Source organism: Drosophila nasuta, chromosome 3 (assembly GCF_023558535.2).
Source record: "Drosophila nasuta strain 15112-1781.00 chromosome 3, ASM2355853v1, whole genome shotgun sequence".
NCBI lineage: Eukaryota > Metazoa > Arthropoda > Insecta > Diptera > Drosophilidae > Drosophila > Drosophila nasuta.
This window is the reverse complement of record NC_083457.1, coordinates 30,122,557-30,148,215: the sequence shown is the minus strand read 5'-3', so window position 1 is coordinate 30,148,215 and position 25,659 is coordinate 30,122,557. Positions and strand designations below refer to the sequence as shown.

General features: G+C 40.2%; 1 protein-coding gene across 4 annotated transcripts; it reads right to left on the bottom strand.

Moving 5' to 3' along the window:
• Nucleotides 1-5,404: 5,404 nt before the first annotated feature.
• Nucleotides 5,405-25,619, bottom strand: LOC132791476 (uncharacterized). Of its 4 annotated transcripts, XM_060800412.1 has the most exons (10): nt 23,994-24,158; nt 21,722-22,139; nt 8,516-10,480; nt 8,054-8,449; nt 7,833-7,996; nt 7,237-7,359; nt 6,506-7,174; nt 6,288-6,442; nt 6,080-6,221; nt 5,405-6,013 (listed from the first exon to the last, which is right to left on the bottom strand). In XM_060800412.1, the coding sequence occupies exons 2-10, from the start codon at nt 21,912-21,914 to the stop codon at nt 5,813-5,815; spliced, it is 4,008 nt and encodes a 1,335-aa protein (XP_060656395.1). In that variant the 5' UTR covers nt 21,915-22,139; nt 23,994-24,158; the 3' UTR covers nt 5,405-5,812. The 4 variants fall into 4 exon arrangements, with proteins under 4 accessions (XP_060656395.1, XP_060656393.1, XP_060656392.1 ...); XM_060800410.1 differs by lacking the exon at nt 23,994-24,158 and adding an exon at nt 25,484-25,619 and having other exon boundaries at nt 8,054-10,480; XM_060800409.1 differs by having other exon boundaries at nt 8,054-10,480; nt 23,994-24,171.
• Nucleotides 25,620-25,659: the final 40 nt, after the last annotated feature.

Sequence of the window (25,659 nt, the reverse complement as noted above, 5' to 3'; positions counted from 1 at the left end):
CTACTGGATTATTAGCCGAGAGCTGAAACTAATTTCAGAGACCCAATGAAAATTGGATTCATAATGAGCTGAGCATAAAGAGCGTAAAAATAATGTGAAACTTGGTACAATGCATCTCCAGTGTTATTATAAAATCTTATAAGTCGTTAGAACACATTAACACTAAATTAAGGCGACAATGAATTATTTACTTAAAATAAGATTAAAAAATTAAATAAAAGTAAACGAATTAATTTCCGGGTTTATTAATATTAGCTTCTAAGTACTTAGACCACATTTCATAAAAATTAGAGAGATTGAATCGTTTACTTAAAATAAGATTAAAAAATAAATAAAAAGTAATAAATTTGTATTCATTACTTAATTTAGCCGAATGAAAATTAACTTAGAAATCATCTAAACATCAAGAGGGTTAAAATAATGTAAAACTCGATGCATATTAAAACTTTATTTACTCTTTTTAATATAATAATCAACATTGTCAAGTGTGCATCATCTGAGTATGTCCAATTTTAGACAATGAATTCAATTATTTTTATTTATTTAATGTGAAAATTGATATTGAATAGATTTGATTTCATTAAAAATAAGTAATAAATAATTATTTATTAAATTATTCGGCAATTAAGTTGACTAACTGATTACAATAGGTTAATTAAATCACATTTGGTTTTGACTAATTTTAGTAAATATCAAAAATGAACTAATATCTCGTCGTTTTTTCAATATTTAATTTATATAATTTTCTTAAAAGGTATATTGATTACTTAAATGCATTCAAACGAAAATTGACTTAATAATGAAATAGCTCAAGTTTGGTTTTGACTAATTTCAGCAAATAAATTAACTTGTGTTACGAGAGTTGATTTTTTGTATTAAGGTAAGGTAAGTATTGATTAGTCAAATGAATCCAAATGAATATTAGCGATAATGAAATGGATTTTAATGTGAAAATAATATGGTACAATCTGTGCCTATCAAAGCTTAATTGCTTGTGTTAGTATAGAATAGGCTGCATTAAAATAAATTATTAAATAATAGTTTATTTATTTATATAAGAAGCTGGTACTGAAAATTATATATGTTTTGTTTTTGTTTGATTTTAATCGACACTTCCTAGCTTTAAGTTTGTATTTATATTTATATATTTTTTATTAATTGCAGCTTAAAATGAATAATTTACTTATAGACCATTTTAAGTTATTTTTAGACTATTTATTTCATCTTAAAATTATGTGGTATATTATTTTTTTAAAGATTTGATTGCTTGCCCTATGACTTTACCACTTTCTCTTTCACCAATTGAAATGTAAAACAATATGTTGAAATTTGCTGCAGTGTACTGAACCTGCTGATTGATTGCCTGATTGAGTGCCTATCTTACGTACTTAGCAAAGGCATAATCAGCAGTAGCAATGGCAACATCATCATCGGCTTCAATGCAAATGAAGCTACCGAGTATTTTATGTGCGTGCGAATCTGCTTCTTCAACAGCTAGCCAAGCTGGAAGCAGTGGCAAAAGCAGCACCAGCAGAGCAGCAACATAAGCAGCAGCCACAATAGCAGCAGCAGCAGCAGCAGCAGCAACAGCAACAACAATAATAACAAAAGCATCAACAACAGCAACATGAAGAGCAGCAGCAGCGTCGACAATCTGTGCGGTTTTGCTCATTAACACGTATGTTAATTCATTCAGTTGTTGTTGTTGTTGCATTTTAATGTCATTTATTCACGAGTAGTTTGCAGTTTGAGTGTTGCCTTTGCTGTTGCTGTAGCTATTTGCTGTTGCAACTGCAACATTTGAGTTTGCATTTTGTCATGTACTTTTTGTACAATTGCAAAGCGTTTCTCTGCCAGCTGCCACTGCTGCTGCTGCTGCTGTTGTTCCGCTTGTTTGTGGCATCCACCGCCATCAAGAAGAAGGCGTGTTGGCCGCGCACAGTGGGTAAAACAACAGATACTTATACTACGATGTTTATCGCATGGAAGGCAGACCACAAACCGCCATTTCCCGCGCACTTTTCCACGCCAATTAGCTCACATTCCCATAAGATCTTTTACATAATGGCCGCAAGATCTGGCGTTGACTTTCATGACCAGGCGAATTACTTTTTAAGTGGTTTGAGACAGTTTCATAGCCCAACCGAGTGCGACTTTATTCAGTTTTTGTTTAGTTTTAGTGCCAAATTGACACCGTATTTAAATAGGTTAAACAAAAGAGCTGGCAAATCTGTAGCACTAGAATTAAATGTCAATTTTCTAAAATGTGAATGTTATCGTTTCTAGTTATCAAAGTGCTCAGCTTAATATAGTCATTAAATCATAAAATCAAGTTATGAAAAAGTCAGCTGGGAATCTTTGTTTTTAATAAAATAAGTTTATATAATAAGATTGTTTTATTTTTTATTTGTTTTTACAATAATAATAATTGGAGTTCTAACAATAAATTATACCTTAAATTTACTCATAGTTCCATAATCAGTAAGCTTAGTATTTTTAGAATATTTTTGCTTTTAATAAAATACATTTCCGTAATAATATTGGTCTGTTTTTTAAATTGTTTATTACATTAATGCTATTTTAAGTTATAGAAATAAATTATACCTTAAATTTATTCAGATTTCCATAATTTTAAAATAAATTATTATATACATTATTTATATTTATTTTTAGTTATTTGTTGCAGTTGAAATAATCTTGCCTTATTAAGTCGAGTATTCCATTTCAATTATAAGCTGAATAAGTAATGAAGTTAATATAATATTCAAGAAGGAGCGCTGCAATGGAAATTGAATATTTTTTTGTTTTTCAATTAAAGTGTTTATTTATCATTATACGCTGATAATTTTTAATTCGTCTCACTGCTCCAGCTCGAAAGTCCATTGAGGCAACCACTGTGCGGGGAATCCCCTCTGGCGCTGTCTTCTGTCAAGTTTTTTTTCAGGCTGATGGCACATAAAAAATGTATGTTTTCTGTGCTTTGTTTGCTCAACAATTTTTGTTGTGTTTTTAGTCTTGATTTTTTGTTGCCTTCTCTGCGCATTTGCCACACTTTGACAGGCGGTGACAATAATAATGCCAACAAGGAAGTTGGAAGCGCATCTTCCACGCGCTGCCAATTATGACAAACGGCAACAGCACTCGCCCTCTGACGACTGTTAGTCATGTTGCATGTCACGAGCACGAGGAACTGAGGCACCCAGCTTTAAATTATTGCCTGCAACACCTGCTTGCAACAAGTGGCTGCGGCTTGCTTTCACGACGACAACGACTTCGACTTTGGCTTCGACATTGTCATTGTCGTTGCCAAAAAAATTAGTTAGACGACGCAACAATGTAACTGGAACACAAAGCCAAACAAACGCGGGCGGGGAAAAAAAGCTGGTGCAATGAATTCGTGTTTATGGCGCTTTTCGCTTATTGCGTTAACGATCTCTTGTTGCAATTCTCAGCGTATTTATCGCGTATACGTCCCCAATTCAACCCAGCTCCGCAATGATGAAGTCTTGCGTTGACCCAGTGGACGTTGCTCCTCCTGCAGCTAAAATAACCCCGAAGGCCGATCGGAGCAATCTAACAGCAAAGTGGCAAATAAATGGGTGACATAATAGAGGCAATAATGAGCGCAATTTGGCAAAGGCCACCAATGCGGGGCATCGATTTAAGTGCTTTATATTGCTCGTGTATTGGCAAATTACGCGATGCCATCGCGATGCGATGTGATGCGATTCGATGTGATGCGATGCGGTGGATTGTTTGATTAAATGGCACAGCACGAGTCTCACGTTTACGTGATCTGCGTTAGCGTTATATCGATGGACACGCCCCCGCTTGTCTTCATTTGATTTTGGACTCTTCACTGTCGCAACGAACTCCTCAAAGATAGCAGCGTCACGGCTTAAATTGAATTACATTTGGGTCAACATCAATTTAATAATAATAATAACAACAACAATCAACATTCAACAAACCACAAGCAATCTAATAAAATCATCTATGAACTTCAAGGAATGGACAGTTTTGGATGTTGCGTATTTTTTTTCTCTCTTCATTTTTGTGATAATTATGAAATAGGCGCTATTAACGCCGCTACCATCGCCATTGCGAACATCGCGACCTTTTGACTTTCAATTGCTGGCGCTAAGCGGTTTTACCTTAAGCTGAAGCTCAGGTTCAGACAAAGGTGTCGATTAATTAGTTGTGGCCGCTGCCAACGCTTTGAAGCTCCCCCCCAAACGGCATTGAACTTCAAACGCATCACAGAAAACCCAAACATTAGCCAGCTAATACCTAACATTTGACTTGAAATACATTTGATGGTAAGACGATGATTGAACGTGTTGATCGGTTGTAGATAATGCGGGACTTTTGACAGGCCACCCGCCGTAATACACCGAAAACAGACAGAAATAGAGTGGCGACTGTAGATTATAGATTGTATAGATTGTAGGCTGTATGTTAGGCTTGGAGGTTACAGAGGAGGTACATCGTGAACATCGTTACAAATGGTAGACGCAGACGCAGCATATTTCTTGGGGTCAAAAGATATGTGCACGCTCATTGTTTATGAGCATGCCAGTCGCCTCGGCATTTGTTGCCAGTTGCCTTTGGGCAGTTACCACCTGCGCGAGAAATCACTTCAACTTTTGTGGTTGCATAAGAAACACCCGCAAAATCCGAATACCAAGAGTTCCACTTCCACCTCCGAGTCTGAGCAGCGGTCAGTCTCGTAACACGCAAACGAAACTCACACACACGCATACTCAGTTCACTTTTCATTTTCTTTTTCTAATAATTTTAATTTATTTATGCGTGTGAACCAAAGCAACTACCGCATTGGGCGACACTCATAAATCATCACGTCTCGTTTTCTTTTAGCCCAACAAAAATAAAAGTGAAATTGTCATAAATAAGTATATGAAAAGTAGTTGTTGTGTATGTTTCTTATTGGTTTTTCAGTGACTCAACGTAATGCAAATAAAATATAAAAATAAATCAGTTGGCAAATGTTGGTTGTAAAACATTTTACAAGGTAATAAAAGAGCAGCAATCTACAAGATTCAAATTATTTTAAGCTGCGCGCCAAAGTTCACGACGTTTCTCAGTTTTAACGACTGTTCAACACTGTTGAGAAAGCTTCAGCAGCTGTCTCGCTTCTTCACATTACACACGGATAGTTTTCATTTAATACTATGTGATGTATGTAAAAGCGAGATGGTCGTCGTAGCTGACTACAGTTTGAGAGTCACTGCATAATGACGATCGTCGGTTATTTTCAAATTTATACAGTTTGAATTGAACCAGTGAAGATTAATGTATTAATTAGATTTTAATCAAATACTCGATTTGATTTCTCATTTTTAAGAAAATAAAACCAAAGGGAATTTTTATTTTACATTACTGTCTTTATTTGTTTATTTAATTATATTTACACTCACACACATTTGAACTTAAAAGAAATCGATAGATAGATAAATACTAATGCTTGTTTTGTTTGACTTTCAATTGAACTGTAATTACTTCTAGGGTGCAACTAATTTAAATAAGTATTATTAAAATTAATGATTAGTGATCGTTTACATTGTATTAAACTATTGTCATACTCGTATCTCTCTGTGATGTTTACTTAAACTAAGTCTTTATTTTGCTGGGATGCTCGAAAACGCGTCTCAGCTGCAGTCACCTGAAATCTCTTGGGACTGCAGTGGAAAAGTGTTTTAGGCGTCTACTTAACTAAACTACGCATAGATTGCATTATTTACAGGCTCCCTAAAGAACTAGGACAGGGCTGGGAGAAGATGAAGGAGGCGTCTCACTTCATGTAGTAACTGCTTGGGGCACGACCCGAAGTGTAGGTGCTCATGGGTATGCCCTGTGGACCGGGTATATGATTGTTACCCGACGAATGCGTCACCGATTGATTTTGCGAGCCATAGAGATGATCGACACTGGTGTTGCCAATGCCATTGCCAGAGGGCTCGTAGTCCACATCATAGTAGATGCCCGACTGGTTCTGTAGTTCACAAAAATGCAATAAAAAATTATATTGAAGAAGTCGTTAGAATGTGAATGTGTTTACCGCAATGCTGCCGTTACTGCGACTCTTGGGGCGTGGCACTTGAAAGTTACGACCCAGCAGATCGGCACGATCCTCCTCCTCGCTCGAGCTGGAGTTTTCCAGCGTGCGCATTCCATTCGCACGCGGACCAAGGCCAAGTCTTCTGAAAGCAATGCAAAGAGTCAATATAATGCGCAGACAAAATGAAAAGAACCCTACGACTCATTACCTGGGTAATGGCACTGGCGGCGCCAGGCTGGCGCTGGGATGCATTTGCATGGTGCTCTGCAGCGACATGCCACCAATGGTGCCCATGCCTATGGCACCGAGATTCGGATAGGCAAACATTGCCGACGATGGCCTTGTGGGTCCAATGGGTTCCGCCTATCCCAGAAAAAGAGAAAATTACATAACTAAACGTGGTTTGGGTAAGATTTTCGAACTCACCCCGTAATGATTCGTCTGCGCCATCACATCGGCTATCTGTGCCCAGCGCATGCGATCTTCCAGTGTCACCTGGTAGCCTGCTTGTGGTAAACCCGCTGACTTCAATGGCGCTGTGTTCATATAACCAAACACAGGCGAGCCCATGGCATTCTTCTGCTCTCGCTGCCAACGACGTGACCACATGATCAAACACACCAACGTCAGCACAATAATGATCACCGCGGCCACCGACGCACCAATAGCCACGCCCAATACCTCGCCATCGATCTCGCACTGTGCACCATAGTGACTGGAATCGCAGGCACAAGTCTGGATGCCCTCGTCGTTGTAGCTGCAGGTGCCTCGATTGTTGCAGTATGCATCTGGACAGCTCTGACACTCCCGTCCCGCACGCTGCGGCTGATCAGCCCAGGGATCACGAAGTCCAGCCTCGCAGGCGCAGTGGAAGGTGCCCCAGCTGTTGCTGCACGTGGCACTGGCATGGCAATCGTTCAGTTCCGGGGACTGGCATTCATCCAGATCATGCAAAGCAGAGACTGCGCCTTCAGGTGAGCTCACATACAGCACCGAGTTACCAATGTTGTTGTTGCGACGATGCAGCACACCGAGCAGATGCTTCTGCACATCGCTGCGCAGATTGGGACGCAGTGTCTCCACGCTCTCATCAAGCTAGTAATTAAGATAAAAAAAATTGTTAATTTGTCAGTTTAATATTCATTATTTTTACTTACTTTCAATGTGAGATTCACATAGACGCCACTGCCGCCCAGATTGGGATCGCCTCGATAGATATTGTTGACCTTGGCCTCCATGAACTCATCCGAATAAGGTGTCATTGACATGGCAGAGTCCAGCTGCGAAAAGGTTAATAAGTGATTAGTTTTATGATATTACTCTATTAACTAAAAATTATTCAAAATAATATTAATGATTTTTAATGAAGTCTTTTATGTTTAAATTAAACAAAGCAACTTTATATAAAGTAGATAAAAAAATTTCTGTCATTTTAACTGATTTACTGTTACTTTAGAATCTCATGGAATTACCCATATTCATATAATATTATTATTAAATTTAGGTGTTCAAAAGTTATCGACTTCTATCGACTTACTATTAACATCCATTGTTTGCAGTATAACATTACGCTTGTTTTTTATATTTATTCTACTTATATCATATTTGATTAATATTATATATATGTATATATAATACATTTTCTAATTCTGTTATTAATATTAATTAAGCCATTGGTGCGCAAGCATTAATTTTGTTTTAAGTATTATACACTCATAAATATTATTTATTAATTATTTCCTTTGATACTCACCGCTCTTACTGATTCATAGCTCAGTTGTCCATAAGGTTCGCTATTGCGATCCATCAGTTTGTTGTCCCAGACGATTCTGTGCTCATAGATTCGATCCACACGCATGCCCAGATGGAAGGAGATGACACGACGACACGGCTCACGATGCTTGCGACGCGAATAACCTAAAGATTAACAAAGATTAATGATAAAACATCAATTCAGTTTTCCATTTTACTCACCTGGTCGACAATGACAGCTGGAGACCCCGTTGTCGGTCTTGCAGCGTTCGTGCTGCGCCTGATCACAGGTGGAGTCATCGCCCACAATGCAGGTGTCAATCCTCACCGGTGGTTGCGTGGGTCGCTGACGATAGTGTGGTCTCGTGGGTCCTGCATTCGTTGTGGCCGCTGTCGCTGGTTTACTCTGTGCCTGATTACCACCTGACTGTGGCTGCAACTCGACTACCTCGGTCTCGGGTACCACATATCCATTGCTGCTCTGTGTGACACCATGATTGGGTGCAGTACCCCCACTAGTACCACTACTACCACCATTTCCAATTCCACTTCCAGCGGCTGTTTGTCCTGGCAGCTGAGGTAACCGTGTGGCCGGCGTTGTAGCGCCCGTGGGCGGATCTGTGGGATCACCAAATAGATTGATGTAAGTGCGTTTGCCATCGATCGAGACGAAGCCTTCGTCACCTGATGCCGACACTATGATGTCCGCCTGTGCTGCGCCACCAGCTCCAGCTCCGTATGTACCATAAGGCTTGATATTGATCGTCTGCTGTGAGCCGCTGCCCTTCGGTCCGGGTCCCTGAATAGCCGACAATGTCACATCAAAAATCTCGCCATAGCCTGGTGGCAAATGCTGTCGTGTGGGTTGTATGGGTTGCTGGGGCGGCGGTGGTCGCTGAGCGGGACGTGGACGACCGCCAGGCTTGAATTCGGGATCGTCAAGCACGATGCCGGGTCGGGGATGATAGGAAGCGGGCGGAGCTGATGGATTGGGCGTTGTCGGGGCTTTTTCGGTGCTGGTTGTCGAGGTGGTACTTGAGGTGGTAGTTGAGGTGGTGGATGAGGTGGTGGTAGTAGTAGTAGTGGAGCTGGTACTGGTAGTTGAGGTAATCATGGGCAGATTGGAGGTGGGTGCAATGGCAGCCACATCGGGCAGCTCGCTCAGCGGCAACGTTAGAATGCTGCTCGTTGTGCTCGCTGTGGTCGTCGATGGGGTTGCTTCCAGACCGGGTGTACGATTGGCGGTCATAAAGATCACCTCCTCTGTGGAGGGATCCAGTTCGTGACTAATGCTCTCCATCGGCATCGCCACATAGCTGGAAGGCATGTTCATGACCGTGTTGACCTCCGAGCTTGTCTCCACGATGGTCGTGTATCCTACATGCGATTCAGCCTGCGGTTTCTTCTTCTCATGCTTGTTCTTCTTCTTGGGCGGTGCAGTTGGCGCTGGTTCGGGTGGCGGCTGTAGTTCGTCCTCCACCTCGCCACCGCCCTCTGTGTCCTGATCGGACACCTCGATGTATTGCGCATTGGCATCTTCGTTCGAGAACTCTGAATCGTAAGTGGTGTCCGTGGGCTGAACTGCATCCAATGCATCGCCAGCTGTCTCGGGTGCCTGCTGTTCCGGCTGCTTAACGTCCTCCGATTGTACTGACGTTTGTTCGGGTGCTCGCTGGGGAATCAGCTGTGGCGCTGGCTGTGGTTGATACTGTGGCAAAGGGCGACGACTGCCATTGACGCTGGTCGTAATTGGTGGACGTGGCTTGTTACGATACCAAGGCGGTCGATTGCTCACGAAACCAGGACGCACGGGCACAATCTGCTCGGGTATGGGCACGCCTGTGATGAAGGGACGTTCGGGTCGATCGAAGGGAAACGGTGGCGGTCGCATTGAGGTGCCTGGCTTCTGGGCCTCGTAGTCCACGGGCAGCGGTTGCACATCGGCGATGCGTGGCGGTCCGCGATTATTGATACGGCTCGCCGAAGGTCGACGCACAACCCCTTGGGTATTGGCATGCACATTGACGTTGCCGTTCAGCAGCTTTACGATGCCTGTGATGATGTCCTGGATGTCCGGATTGCCATTCTGACGTGCACTATGCGGCGCCTGGGTCGCACTGGCCGCTGCCACTGCCGTCGAGGTGGCAGTACTGCTCGGACTCAGGCTCAGATTCGGGCTGATAGGGGACCCCGACGTAGGCGGTCGAAGGTCCCCTTGCACTAAAAAAGGCTGCTCGGTGCTGGATGTCTCTAGGTTGCCAGTGTTCCCGGTGCTGCTGCCATTCGCTGCCGCCAACGTTTTGCCAGCTCTGATGCGTTGTGTGCGCTCGGGTTGCTGTTGCTGCTCCTGGTTGTCATATGTGCCCGTTGGCTTGATGTTGTAATGGAAATAGCGTCCGGCAGAGACGTCCTTGTCGCTCTCCTGCCCGTAGCTGACATCATTCCGTCCCGAATAGTGTTGTTCGTGCAATATCGGCGATGCAGAGCGTTCCACACGTGCTCGCGTCTCGTTCTCCTCGTGGGCCAGCGATTGTGCCTTCTCGGGAATGGTGTTTGACTCGGTCATTGTGCTCTCGATGCTGAGACGTGGCGACGAGTTGTGGCTGCTGGATTTGGGTGAGATCTGTGAGATATCATCGTGCTGGGCAACTGCAAGGAGAAGCAAAGAGAAGAAGCAGGTGAAAATCTGGTGGTGAAATTCTTTACACAATTGAAAAGCTTCAATTTCACTAATTATTGTGAAAAGAATCTGATGCAAATGCTGCCGAAACAAAAGCAAAAGGTGGTTTCACTTTTCATACATACCGCATGCCACATGCTTTGTCTTTGTCATTGTCACACACACGTTACACACACACCCATCACACATACATTCTCAGTCTCAAGCCTTTCGATGCCATATAACATATAATATGCACATTTGCATTTCTTAGAAATCCAAACCCAGAGAGCGAGATCTCAGTTTCAGACTCAGCCTCGGTCTTTAGTCTCTGTCTCAGTCTCAGTCTTCCATCACATCTACTGTATTCAGTCTTCAGTCTCTGTCGCAGTCCCAGCTGGCAGGCATCATTTATTTTCGATGTCAAGTTTGTGTCTTGAGTCTTTTGTATTCTTTTCACTCTCGCACATCTCGCAATGTGTGTAATGTATGTATTTGTTTTTGGGGCCTTGCACATACTCTTATTGTTTGTCTAACCAGCGACATCTGAAATTACTGGTTTCAGCCTCTTCAAGCCAAGGCTGCGACAACTCAGTATCTGTCACAAATTTATACAGCCTTATTACTTATTACATTTCGCCAGAGCCATCATTCCCTTCCCTCCCCACTGTGCTCGCACAATTGCATAGCAAACTCCCACTTTGGAGGCCGGTGGAGCTTAAAGACAAGAATTTCACAAATTGCTACGTCAAGCGTTGAAAAGATGCCAACTTATTCGCATTGCTGGCAAACAAACTTAACGATAGCATGCCGCAGTAAAGCTACTTATACGATACGCTTACACACTTTCGTATACAAGGGGGATGTGCTTGTTTGCGTCAGTTAATCAATGTAAATAAAATGAAGAAATATTCCTACAAGTGATATGGTCAATGAACGAGCCCTAACTGCAAATTAGATAATAAAGTGAATAAGTAAATGAAAAAAAAACTACAGTAAAACATTTTGATTACCAGAAAATACTAAAGAAATTAAGGAAAGCATATAAAATCTTAAAATTTCTTAATGAATTTGAATTGAAGAGTAAATTACAGCAGATACATATAATATATGAGTGAATCAAATATTCTATAAGAGCTAATAATTATATAAATATGAAAAAAAATGCTGAGTGTTCCAAACAGAAAGAACAGAAGAACAGAATTCATTTAAAAATGAGTTCTAATAAAACCATTACAACAGATAAAAAAGTAAAAAATTGTATAAGATAAAATTTATAATTAAAAAAAATTGCGTAAATGAAAAAAAAAAAACAATTTTAATCAATCCAAATTTATATAAGAGTTGAATATGTAAAAATAAAATGAAACTTATAAACTTTCTTAAGAGTCTTTGTAGATATGCGAAATAAATGGACGATCTCTAATGTAAATACAAATATTTATATTACCTCTTCAATGGTAGTCACTTTAACCAACTTTACTTCAAGCAAATAATTAAAATAAACTCATTGCAATTATGATTACTTTCAGTTCAAACTAAGACCACACATAGGGCTTTTGTCTGTTGCTTTACGCTTAGGAATTTCAATCACAATTTAGTGAAAATGTGATACACAAACCCAAGATGTATAGAGAGGTATTAAAATAAGTGCAGTTCGCTTTCTACACATTCACGCTTCACACTAATTTCTAGCTACATATTTGAAGTGCTTTCTTTTGAAAAGTTTGAGAACGCTTAATGAAATTGACACCTGCTGATCTTCTGCATCAACTTTGACCCACTCGAGCTCAATATCAGTCTCAGACTCAGTTGAAGTGTGAGTTTTGTGTGCATGCATTCAATACAGTGATTTATCAATTTTCCACTCCTAAGAGGTTTTTGTGTGTTTCTGATAAATTTATTTGACTACAAACTTGCTTCGTTACTTTCTTTCTGTGTGTCTCTCTCGATGCTTGTGATTTATAACAGAGATCGTTGACTTGCCGCCGGCAACTTGCCACAACGCCAACACCAGCTTCAGATTTAGCTGGGACTCTTCGCAGGTGCCACAAGCATGTGTCAGGCTGCCAGACAATGCAAATGTTTAGCTGACATATTAGCGAGATGCTTGAGCTATTTGAGGGCTTTAAGGCCTGAGGTCTGGTGGCACGTTGAGAAGTGGGTGCTGGTAAACACAACCAGTTTAATATGATTTTAGGTTTATGATGCCGCTCATAATTTACACGACACGACAACAAACACGTTTAGTTATTGAGCTTAACCCAATTGTGATGCGGTTTTTCTTTTTCTGATTAAAATTTGGCACACACACACTTTACTTTCACCTTCGCGCGATAAATGCGACAAGTGATGGTAAAAAAAAATAAAGCAAAAATGTGGAGCAAAGTGGTTGCTGATTGATAACTGAAATGCGGTTGCTTTTGTTATAAATTCATTTCACTTTCTATCACAAATTCGTTCAAGTTTTTGATATAATTAGCGCTTCCTTCAACGAGCAAAGCAAAACAAACTTGGCCCATAAATATTGCGATGATTGAGCACATCGCACATTTTCACTTTCGTTTTGTTGTTCGCAATTTCCACTTGTTTTCCAGCATATTTTGCTGTGTTCGCTTTATTATTGATACCAAAATTGAATTTGTTGCAGGCTCTGTGTGGCAAGGTAAAAGTGTCTGCTGGCGGCAAGTCTTCAATTACCAGCAGAGACAACTATGTATAATGCCAAAAGTGGAGTGGCAAGTGTAACACAATTTCGAAAAGAAAGAAAAAAATTGAATCTTGTGGCATGCAACACTTTCACGGACAACGAAAGTAAAACTTTAATTTTGCTGTCTCTTTAACATTAGACAACTCCCCAAACGTTTGACCAGAAGACATTCGAGTTCAATGCACCAAATCAATGATAGCTTCGGATCCAACTCTTGACAACGACAACAGAGCGAAGGCAAACAACAACAACGATGACAACTTCGACGACAAGAGAGTCATTAGTTCCAGCGCTTGCCTACACTAATTTAAACGCTACTTGGGCCCACGTCGAGGACAGGACAGAAGGCGCACGACTCGCAGCCCTCGATCCACGTCGTCGCAATCTGAATTGCGAGACAGAGACTGCGACGGCGACGGCGACGGTGACGGCGACTGATACTCAGTCTCTGCAGGCAACCACTCGTAACCCACACGCGGCAACAAATTGCCAATTTCAGCGCCTTCAAATTGCCGGCAGTCGCCCGGCCCGGCCCGTCTCCGACAAGCAATCACTTTCTATTTCTAAGCCGTTGCACTCTTCAACATTTTCGGTCTGACGCAAATCTAAGTACAAAATAACATAGTCTGAGAGACAGACACAACGGTGTTTCACAATCACAGCATAAACATACTTATAGTACACACTGTTAGCGACAATAATTACATTTTCCACGCTTATGAAATGCAACCAAATTTTGATTTCGATATTTAAGACACGTACGCGAGCATTACGCATACGCCGTGTACGTCCAACTGTCAACTGACTTAATTTGGCAGCTGTTTGCTGTTTAAGCCCTGGCAGTAAGTGCTCCGTAATGTCAGCCTAATGTTCACGATTACACAACACTACAGGTGCGAGCGGACTGTGTGATAATACGTTGTAATTTCTCTTTATTAATAAAATAAATTACCTAATAATAACAAAAGCAAAACAAGTCTACGGAAAAATGCCAAAATAATATTTAATTAAAATTTTTTAATCTATTTATTTTTGAGTATAGTATAAATTTCTGATTCTAGCATTTTATTTACTTTCAATTATAACTCAAAACAAATACATTTTTGTATTTAAGATTCTTGAATTTTAAAATCAGATTAAATTTCTATTTCTGGTAGTAAATTTACGATGATATTTATCTGTTTTCACAGTCCTGCCAAGTAAAATCTACTTGTGAGAGAAACTTAATAAAAAAAAAAGTATTGAATATTGCGAAGCAAATAAAAAAAAAATAGAGAATAATATAGATAACAACTTTTGTATTTTACTTTGTGTTAAGATTCTATTTATAATATAAGCTGCAAATTATTTCAGCTTAGATATTATTTACTTTCATATGTAGCGCTTAATTTATCTTTATAATCTTCCAATATTTATTATAAAGCAACACAAAGCTTTTGTAGCTAATTCATTTTTCTATTTAAAATTGATGTTAAGAAGAATATATTTATACTTTAAAGTCAATACGATATGATCCATCATACATTTAATTTACTTTCATACAAACTTCATTATTTATTCATTTTCATCTACCAATAGCTATTAACAAAAATTCTTTTATAGCTAGCATTGTTTTTATTAACAAAACAAATGAATGGCTTAGAAAGTACTTTAGTTATAGTCCAGCATTCAGCTCCAAAAATAACTCGTCCATAATCGAGCTTCAACAATTTGATTTTATTTCGGAATTTTATTTGCCGCTTTGCAATCAAAACTCTTTCAGCTTGGCCAATTCAATTCTATTTGATGCGGCTTATGGAGAGCTCTCTGCTAGATTTCTATTTAAGATGCTGTTGTCTATAAGCCCCCTAAGGCACGTCCAGCTGAAAAAACACACAGAGAAGACTCACACACACACATACACACACGCACACACAACGATGTGCATTTCAAAGTCAAAGAACTGAAGGCAACGCCTCAACCACAGAAAAAAACAGATATTACAACAAGTTTGGCGTTTCGCATCTCTTTCATTCCCTACGAAATATCGTTAGAGTTAAGCCGGGACTTTATAGACTGCGGAGGGCGTGTCTGGCAGCTGGCTTAAAACTGTAGCATTAAAATTTTGATTTAATGCTAATTGATTCAGGCATCTCTGGCAACGCTTGGCTAACTTAAAACTCTGGTGGGCGTCGGGCAAAATCTTGTTTTATGGCCAGCCAAAGAAAGTTTGTGTAATAAATATTTGTTATTTGCTGTGCTTGTTGTTTGCGTGTGCTTGTTGTTTGTATGTCGCAAAGTCATGCAGAGGCCGAACCCAAAAGAGATTCATTAACAACGCAAACATCTAACCCAGCTGCGGTTGCACTTGAGCAATCAAAGCGTTTTTCTCGCTTTTGTTGGCCTGCTAAAAGAACCCTAAAGTGCGGTTCATTGTCGCGCTGTCAGTTGAACCAACAATTAACAAAGTGACGAGAGTGACGTTGACTAAGACTGAGATCTCTGTTGTTTATCTTCAGCTCAAGTGAAATTCAAGAATTTCACAGCCAAAGATTTGAGGAGACCATGACCATGAAGGTGTGTCATATAAACTTTGTTTTGCCAGCATTTCCCGCACGCGCGTGTCCAGCAATTAGATATGTTAATTTTCCAACTTGCAAAGCCTCACAGCGAGTGGAACTGCAACAGCGTCTCGAACTGCAACTGCAAGCATTGTGTCAGCAGAAGCGAATGACCTTAATCAAGGTCTACGTCTCTAGCTCTCTGACTGTGGCTGCAACATCTACTAGACTCTGACTCAGTGGCTGCAAGTTGCATTTTTAGTTGGGGCCTGGCGGCTTTTGTTTTTTTGTGTTGCTTCTCTTTTTGCTTGTCTAAGCCGAAAAATTTATTAGCCGCCTTCTTGGCCAGGCTTGGCTGGACTTAGCTGGGCTAAAGCTTGCTGGGGAATCGTGGAAAGTTACGAACATCCATATCCACATCCGCGACTGAAAAAGGCCTGCAAAACTGTCTAAATAATAGACACACTTAACAGCATAATTGTCTGATATTTATAATTAAAGCCCAGGCAAAAGGCAAACTGGCAACTGGCAACTGGTAACAGGCAACAAACTTGCAACTTGTAACTTGCAACTATAACAGATTCCAGCGGAAAACAAAGCAGCCACTAATAAGCAGCAAATGCCAGGCAGATACAAGCAAATGCCTTTAAGTGGCTTTGCCAAGAACACACAACAGCAACAGCAACCACAACGGCAACAACAATCGTGGCTTGTAAATTGAACTAGCTGCAATTTAGTGTAGATTGCTTATCTTCTTGCCACAAGACAAGGAAAAGCAAAGCAAAGGCAAAGACTCGCACACTCGATGCTAGGGCGAAATAGTTGAAATATTTGCTTTTCATATATAAACACGCAAAGCGAATATTTGTGTTGCGCCAAAGGGTTGCAGGTTGCATCGTGTTGCAGGGTCAGTGAACTGCAACAAGAAGCAAAAAGCAAGATATTGTAAAATAAAATCTATCAGTGGACTGTGATCCATATACTGTGATCACTAATTGAACAATTAAAGCTGATTAAATGCCAGTAAAAATGGAGCAAACACATTGCGCAGAATGGGAACAGTAAGCGGCAGCAGCAGCAGCAGCCGCGTGTCTCATACGCCCCTTTCGCAAGCAGCGCAAGCAAATCCGCAACTGGCCGCAAATTGTAGTTTGTCGTTTGCTATTGCTGTGACCAACATACAACATTGTCGGAGTCCAAGTCGCGAGTTGCGAGTATTTCCAGTCAAGTTCAATGCTAAAAGAACGCAAAATTTATTGATTGAAAAGCGTAGCTGCATCTCGCTCGCACTCGTAGATAAAACTGTGTCAACTTGCCCCCTCCGAAGAAAACGGAACAAGTTGCGGCCAATATGGACAAACGGGTGACTCGCAATGGCGAGTGACAAGTTCAAAACCAATCTGAGTCGGTTTTAAGTGTGTGTGTGTGCGTTTCGTTTGAAGCCAAAAGTTGAAAGAGGAACAAAAACAAATACGTTTACGTTTTACAAATGGCCCACAGAACCGGCTTATATATTAGCCACAGCCAGAGTAGCAGTCACTCAGTCAGTCAAGCAGCTTTTTTATTAGGCTATCTTGTGAGTGTGTGTATATACATATGTGTGTGACTGTCTGTAGATAACTGCACGTCTTTAACGGCATTCTATTTCAAGTTTTACACAATATTTTTTCCTTCTTTTTGGTGTCGACGACGCCAGTTGAAGTTCAACTTGCCACTTCTAAGTCAGTCAATTGGGCTAATTATGTATGTGTGTGTGTGTTGTGATGCCACACGAATTTCGTGTCTTTTGGCCAGCAGGTGTCGCACCTACACATCGTTTGGGCCGAGTTTGTTATTTTAGAAATTTCGATTAAATCAACACAAGTCAAAAGCCAAGTTCGTTGCCTAAGTCTTTTGTTTATTTGGCGTAGATTCTGGTGATGAGGCCAAAGAAAGCTATTGCCACAAAAGCAATTTGGACACACCATATATGTAAATGAAATTGGCATATTCAAAAAGCAGAGAAAAAATGAGAAATAATAAAAAAGCTGCAGAATTTCAGTTCAACCGGTTTTCGACAACTGCGAAATGTTTTCATTGATTACCATTCAATTGTATCACACACAGCATACAGACATTCTGTCTACCTGAGAGTTGCAGCTTCATCAACCGCACAAAAAAAAGGTGAACGTCCAACTCTCTTCTCTCTCTCTCTTTTTGTCTGTGCGGTTTTCGCTGCCTTTGTGCAATTTTGCGTGCGCCTCAAGAGTCCTCGTGGCCAGGGCCAAGAACGAACTTGACCACAACTGAAATCAAGATAAATTGTGGGTTCGGGCTGCTGGGTGTGTGTTTATGGTTATGTAGCTACGGCAAACTTTCGTTGTGCCGAATTTCATTGTACAATTTTTGGCGCTGTCTCCCGACTCTCTGACTGTGGCATGGGAAAGGGAAAGTACGAGCATGCGCATGCAGTTATTGATACGACTTTGGCTTTAGCTCTAATTGAATGAAAAGGGTGGAGAAACGTTTAACTTAATTGGATATGCTAGTCTGATCTGATATTTGCCTTGTAATTGGCATTTCTTTAAAGGCTAATGTTCATTGTTATGTGGTGCAAACAGTTCGCGGAATTAGATTAATAAATTTACGCAATTTAAATGTACTATAAGAAATTTAAATGAATTTTAAAGAATTTATTTAAATTTGATCGAGCTTATTTATTAAAGTTAGCTTTTAGAGTATTCGAGTAATTATATTGCTTTATAATGAAGTAAAAAAATAAAATTATTCAAACTTTTTATAAAGGAAAATTTGCGGAGTTTAAAAATAATTGTATTACTTTGTATTGCAGATAAGAAAATGAAATAAATTCATTCGAGTAAGAAATTAAATGAATTTTAAAGTATTTATATGAATTTTTTTCGATCATATTTATTATCGAAAACTTGCAGAATATTAGCTTACATATATTTCTTTATATTGAGTATAAACTTGAATTTATTCGAGTTTCTGTGTAAACTTGCACGGTATTAAAATAATTGTATTACATCGATTTGCAGTAGAAAAATGAAATTAATTTCAAATAATTCATTTGAATTTATTCGAGTAAAAAAAAGAAATGAATTTCAAAGAATTTATTTGGATTTCTTCGAGCACATTTGTTAAGCTAAACATGCAGCCAACTGTGAGCAGCTGTCATTAATAATTCCAGCACTTTTTTCCCTGGCAACAACGCACCTGTTCTGCGGTTTGCTGCTGCATTTCTTTGTAATTAATTGCGTCAACATGCCAGGCAAGCGTGTGGCCCACCAGGAATGCAGTCAACAACAGCCAAATGAAACCTGCCACTTGACCCAATAAAAAGAAACGCGATAAATTTGTGAAGCGGCCAGAATCGCGGCATCTTCTTCAGTTCCTGACCAAGTAAGAAACTTTTATTACAGTATCTCACTGCCCTCTCTCTCTCTCTTTCCCTCTCTGTCTTCCTCCTTTTGCGCTCATCATCATCTTTCACTTGCGACTTTGCTGCAAGTGGGCCATGTAACAGAAATGTGCCAAAAAGCAGCGTGGAAATGAAAGAAACCAAAAACAAAAAAAAACTGTGTATGGAATAAGCACAGCTAATCTGAAAATTTAAGCAGCTTTAAGCATCTACAGAGCAGAGAGAAAACAAGGGAAAATGAAAATCAACGAAAATACACAACAAAGAAATATGTGTGAGTGTGAGTGTATGTATGAAGGTGCAACAGGTTATTGTTGTCAATGCGGCTCGTGACTTTATTGCGGCCCAGCGATCGAACGTATCAAATCGCATCGCATCGAATGATGAATTGCACTCAACTCGCTGCTTAACTGTTTGCTAGGTTTTCTTTATAGATTTTCGGTACACACACACACACAAACATGGACATGAACATGAACATATATTCAAACTCATCACGCTTTCTAATGGCGTTACCTTGACGATGTTGCTGCTGCTGCTATTGCTGCTGTCGATGCCTCGCTTCGACGAACGACACTTTTCCAATGCACACACCAAACGAATTTCAATTCTTTTGGCGTTAACATTTCGAAAGCCCAGACCTGAAGCCCCGTTATTACTGTTGTTACCTGTTACCTGGGCTAAAGAATCTCTCAATTGGTCGAGGCCGCCGTTTGAAATTTTTTTAATTAAACTGCCTGGTTAAAATGTTTTTCACTTCACCTAATTTTCGCGATCCATGAAGAATGCAGCTTCGTTTTTCTACTTCTTCTACTTCTACTGTTTTTATGTAAATTTCCAGTTGTGTGCGGTGCATTCAATGGACAAGACAAGACTGTTTTTTATGTTAATAAGGCTTATTAACTGCATGAAAGGTTTGCTTTGGAAATGCCAACATATTTGCTTTAAATGGCCCAGTAAACAGTAAAACAGTAAAGTAGTTGGCTTTAATTGATTCAGCGGCAAACCGTTGAGAACCATTCACTGCGCTGTTTGCTCATGTGGTGCATCTTAACGGCGCCCGTCAGCGGTTGAGTGTTGATTTATAATTGAAAATGCCTACACTAAAGTGCATAACAATACATGATTGTGGTATGTTCTTTGTTACAAGAAGCCAAGAAAGCGTGAGCGAAATTAATTAGAACCCTAAGCAGCAATATATACGAAGGAACAGTTGAATAACTATTCAAGTGACTTTTCCATTTTGAAGCATTGCATAAAGTTAATTATTCAATCAATCGATTATCGAACTTTAATTAGCTTTAATTCACGCATGTCACGCACTTACACAGTCAACTGCATATTAACAAAACCAAAAGAGGGTAAGGCCCAAGCCCAGGTCGCTGAATCCGGTATGAATAATCACAATTATGCAACAAAAGAAATAAGCGAATATACAAGACATGTTCAAGAGCTCTTGTCGAAGCTCTATGACGCATTTAACACCAGAGTTGAGCCACAGATGACACAGAGATGAGTGTATATAAGTAAGTTAGATGGCACAGTGAGTGTATTTCATCATTAGATATGAGCAGCAACATATCCTAAGTTAGCTGACACAGAAATGAAAGTATGTCGTACTTAAACTTTGGCTAATAAAACAACGACAATGCACAAAACTTTAATGTTATAGAAACTTGTATAAAAACAAACAAACAAACAAAGAAAGAATGAACCACGACATACTCTAGAAAAGAAGTCACAGAGATAACTCATAACGTGCCCTTAAAAAGCAAACGTTGATGAGCCATGAAATGCTCCAACTCTTCGAGTATGTGTGTCACGCGTTGACACCTGTCAAATAAAGTCGAAAAACAGCCAGATCAAAGTTTGGTATTCTTTTTTTTTGGGTCAAGCCCGTATATTCGAGCAAAAAAATGTGGGGGCAAATTGAAATTAGCATAACTCTGGTATGCCAAAAGAAGCGGAGATTGTGTGCGGACAATCGTAGTAGTTGTCTGTACGGGTGTCTGGGTGCTGTCTTGGGTGCTGATGGTGTTCGTTGTTGGCATACTTTGGGACACAGCAAACAAACAAACAAACGCAGCAAGTGCGAGTACCCATTCATGTGTGTGAGCATCCAGCTATCTGGCTTTATGTATCTATTCATTCTGAGTAGCGCCCAATAAATTATGTAGCAGAGAGCAAGCTTTCTAAAGAGAAAGAAATACGAAACAAAAGTTAAAAAAAAGATATGTCTATGGCTCACAGCACGCGGCATTTTCGTGCTCAGCTTCATAACGAACTGTTTAATCTAATATTTTAATTGAAATTCCTCCAACAGTAATTGAAAGTTGCATAGTGGAATGTTTAAAGTTTAATAAATAACTTGAGGTTTTGCAGTGTATCCCAGATACAACTAAGTAGCTAACATTCTGCATTTTGGTGTTAACTTGTTTTGTTTGTCGACTGTGAAAGCGGCTGTGGCTGCTGCTGTATAGTGAGAACAACAATTAAAATTCGCATTATATGTTCATGTGAAATTCTTTCGGCGTCTCCCTTGTCAGGCGACATTACTTACCCGCCGTGTGGACGTGGAGCAGCAGCAGCAATGAAATTGGCAGCACAGTCGCAGCTGAGAAGTGCCAAATGTGCCGCTGGTAACTTGGCATTTTACTATTGTTGTTCTTGTTGTTCTCGTCGTTGTCGTTGCTAGAACTTCTACTTGATTGTTTATTTTTGTGTGTTAATTTTTGTGGCTTTCGTTGCCACATTTTTGCATAAATTTCTTTTGTCTGTCCCCTCACTCTTTTCTTTTTGCGTCACTTAAGTTCTCGTTGAATTCAGAATTTTTTTCTTGCTGTTGATTTGTGTCTGAATGTTGCCTAAACGCTCCTCGGCCGATGTCCAATAACTTGTTGCTGCTCGGAACTTTGGCGTGGCATTTTTGCCTTATTCATTTGCAGAACGATTCTTCAAGATTTACATATTTTAACGAGCTGCAAAGAACAGGAAAAAAAGAAAAATGGGTTATAAGAAAGATTCAATGTTCATGTTTGTTGCCTAAGTCTTTTGTTTGCTACTCTCCCAAAATTCGAGAGATGACCGGCAGCTTTCATAGCTCTCAAATTCGCGTGAGAACTGACAGTGTCGCCGGTTTAACGGGGAGCACTGCCCATTTAAGTGCCAAGTGAAATAAGTAGCAGCATTACGTCAGCTAAAAAGGCCAAGACAAAAAGAAGCAAAGGCCACAGAAATGCGCTTATAAATCAGTCTGTGTGCTCCACAATTGCCCCCAAAGAAATACTTGTAAAGTGGCTTTCTAAGTCACCTTTACATAAGATAACATATGACACCTGCCTATGGACGAGCGACAGTTGAAAATGTGATTGAAATGCTAATTTTGATTGATGTAAAAAAGCATTCAAAATAGTTTTTGGTTTTTTGGCCCGGCGCGGCTGCTGCAGCGAAAGTTTAAGCACAATTTGAACTGCGAGAGGTGTCAAAAGGAAAAGTGAAATTCGAACAAAATGAAACGAAACAACCGATAAATCAACTCTAAGTATATTAGCAAACGTTAACAAACTGCTGGCTGCCCAATGATCAGAATGGTTGGTAACAGTAACTTTGGATTACCCAATAGCTGTAACAGCAACAACAACCACAACAAGAGACACAACAACAGTAACAACATCAATAACAACAGCAACAACGACGCCCTGCAATTGTCGATTAGCGGCTAATCAGAAGCCAAAGCAACGATCGTTAAAAACGACCAAAAAACAATTGCGAGTTCAACCTTAGCTGAAAGTGAAAGCACTCAGAAAGCAAGCAACCAAAAGAGACAAAGACCGAAAGAGATGAAAAGGGAAAGATGTGGAGTAAAGGTTGCTTGGTTGCTTGCGACGTGAGTCGAACCGAAGACTCGAAACTTGAAACTCCGATTACGATTACACATACACAATAAGCGAAAGATACAAGATACAAAGCGAAGCCCAAAAACTGAGGCACAAACTCAAACATGTGCAACTCAGTTCCAAAGTTGAGTCATGGAAAAACACTTTTTGGCAGGGCTGTTAATGTTTTTATTGCTGTTGCTTCGAGTTGTTACTGTTGTTGTTGTTGTTATTGTTTACACTTCGAGTGCAGGAAGTTTTTCCTATATGCCGAACCTTGAATATTCGGCTGCCCCCAAAGTGAAATAGAAAGTTTTTAATAACAAAAACAGAGCAAGCACACAGCAAACAAACACTATTCATCGTGGGCGTCTGTTGTTGTTTTGTTTTGCTTTAAGTCGTTGTTGTCATTAAACGACTCCATTTTTGTTTCCAATGACTGATTGCTAGGCAATGTTATTGTTGTTGGTTGCCCACGCACCGTCAAAAGGCGCCTGTCAGCGATAAGTTGAGCTGGGGATTTGCTTGCCAAGCTTGTTCAACATTCTGTGTGAAGATTGAAGACACGACGACTTCGGTTGTTATTTCAACGGAAGTGTTGCATTGGCTCATAATTAGTTGAGCTGTAAATGACTCATATGAATTTGGTTGCCATTGCGTAACCCAAAATGAAATGAAAACGAAATGAATCCAAAACGATGCAGGTAACGCAAAGGGTGCTGAGTTGTTCGATGTTGTTGTTGTTGCTGTGCTTGAAATATTGCCAAAATGCGCAGCGAAAAAGAAACGCGGAGACACGAAATTGCATAAGTCAACCGGTGACTGCTTAATGGTTCCTTTAATCGCAGCGAAAGACGCAGTTGGAAGTTCCCGCATTTCGATTTGTAACGGATAAACTCATCACAAAACAAAAGACTTAGGCAACGAACTTGTTTCATTTTCATGTTTAGTGCTTACCTCGAAAAGAAACGAAATCAATCATTAATCCAAATGCTTTATGAGTATTTATATTGATTTTATGATGGATTTGTTGTTTGTTTTCTTCGATTTTTTATTGTGTTTTCTTCTGTCTATCACGCTTTGTTTTCAATTACATTTTGCACAGATTTCACCAAAAAAAAAACAAATTGCCAAACTGCAAAAAAAATAGCAGAAATTTCTTTAAGCATAATGGTCGATTCAGAGACAGAGTCGGACAGTGGGACGCTGTAACTGAAGTCGTTTGACAGCCAGCGAGTCAGACGCGGACGATGGATGCAAAAAATGCGGTTTTGTGGCTTCAAGGAATGCAGCTAAACTTTAAAATTATCGAAAACTGAAATCTACGGCTAGCGATAGCCAGCAACAAAAACAAGTGTGAGGGAGAGAGAGTGTGAGAGAGAGGCGCGGAGACAGCAGCTGTCGCCAGTGTTGCCACAGCTTACACAAAAAATTGGCACAAATGAGCAACGTCGCCAAAATGGAACAACTAACAGTATTCAGCTGAAGCTAAAGCTGTGAGCTGGAAGCTGGAACTTGAAGCTGGGAGTTGATGTTGCAGTTGCTGCAATTTAGCGACCGATCCCAATTGCAAATAGTGGCCAACATGTGTAGGCCGTATGACCGGCATTAAATGAAAGACAGGTTGAGGTTGTTCTCGTTGTTCTTGTTGCTGCTGGGGACAGCAAGAAATTTGGCTAGTGAATGAATGTTTTCTGATGTTCGCCTGCACGGCATGGATTAATGGCGAGGTTTTATTACAGCCGTGGCTATGGCTGGCATCCGGCATGGATACAAAGTTGCAACTGTCTGTCTGCGATGTGGCATAAACCGGATCGAGTGGCCAATTAGTGGAGTCTGCCCTTGTGCAGTTATGTGATTAAATTTAATCAACGTTTTGTTTGCTTCCCATCTGCTTCAACTTCAGTTTTGGCTGCAGCGCCATTTATTTTAATTATCAGTGAAAATATGTGCACGAAAACAAATTAAAAATGCTTGCAACAAATTTCACAGCGCGAAATCTACGTAATTTGCAACAATAGCATAAACCAGCAACAACAACAACAAAAGCAAATTCAAATACGAAGACGGAGACGGAGACGCAAAGACTAAGTTTAATACAGTGGCAAAAGGTAGCGCAAAAAAAGAAAGTTTTGTTTTTTGTCTCGCTGCTGCTGCTGTTGCTGTTATTGTTGTTTGCTGTTGTTATTATTGCTGTTGCTGTATTTTTGCTTTTCTACACACAGCTGCACACACACACACGCACACAGTCGAACACACGCACATTAAGTTGGATTCCGTTTACATTTCGCCTTTTGCGGCTGCTTCTTCTTTCATATTTTGAATTTATACGGCAACAGCAACATCCACGGCAGCTTTGAGCTCGTTTTAGTTATTCACTTTTCATAGATTAACGCACACATACGCAGTCAAAGCTAACGCACACACTCAAACACGCACGCACTCACGTCTAAGTTGGCCGGCTTAGTTGTTGTTGTTGCTGCTACTGCTACTGCAGCGGCTTCTTTTAGTTGTATCTCTTGCGTTTTTTATTTCACCAAACACTTTTCGCTTTCTCGTTTACCGTCAACAGGTGTGCAACGCACGAACGCCAAACGAAGACTGAAAACCGAACGCGTCGTGT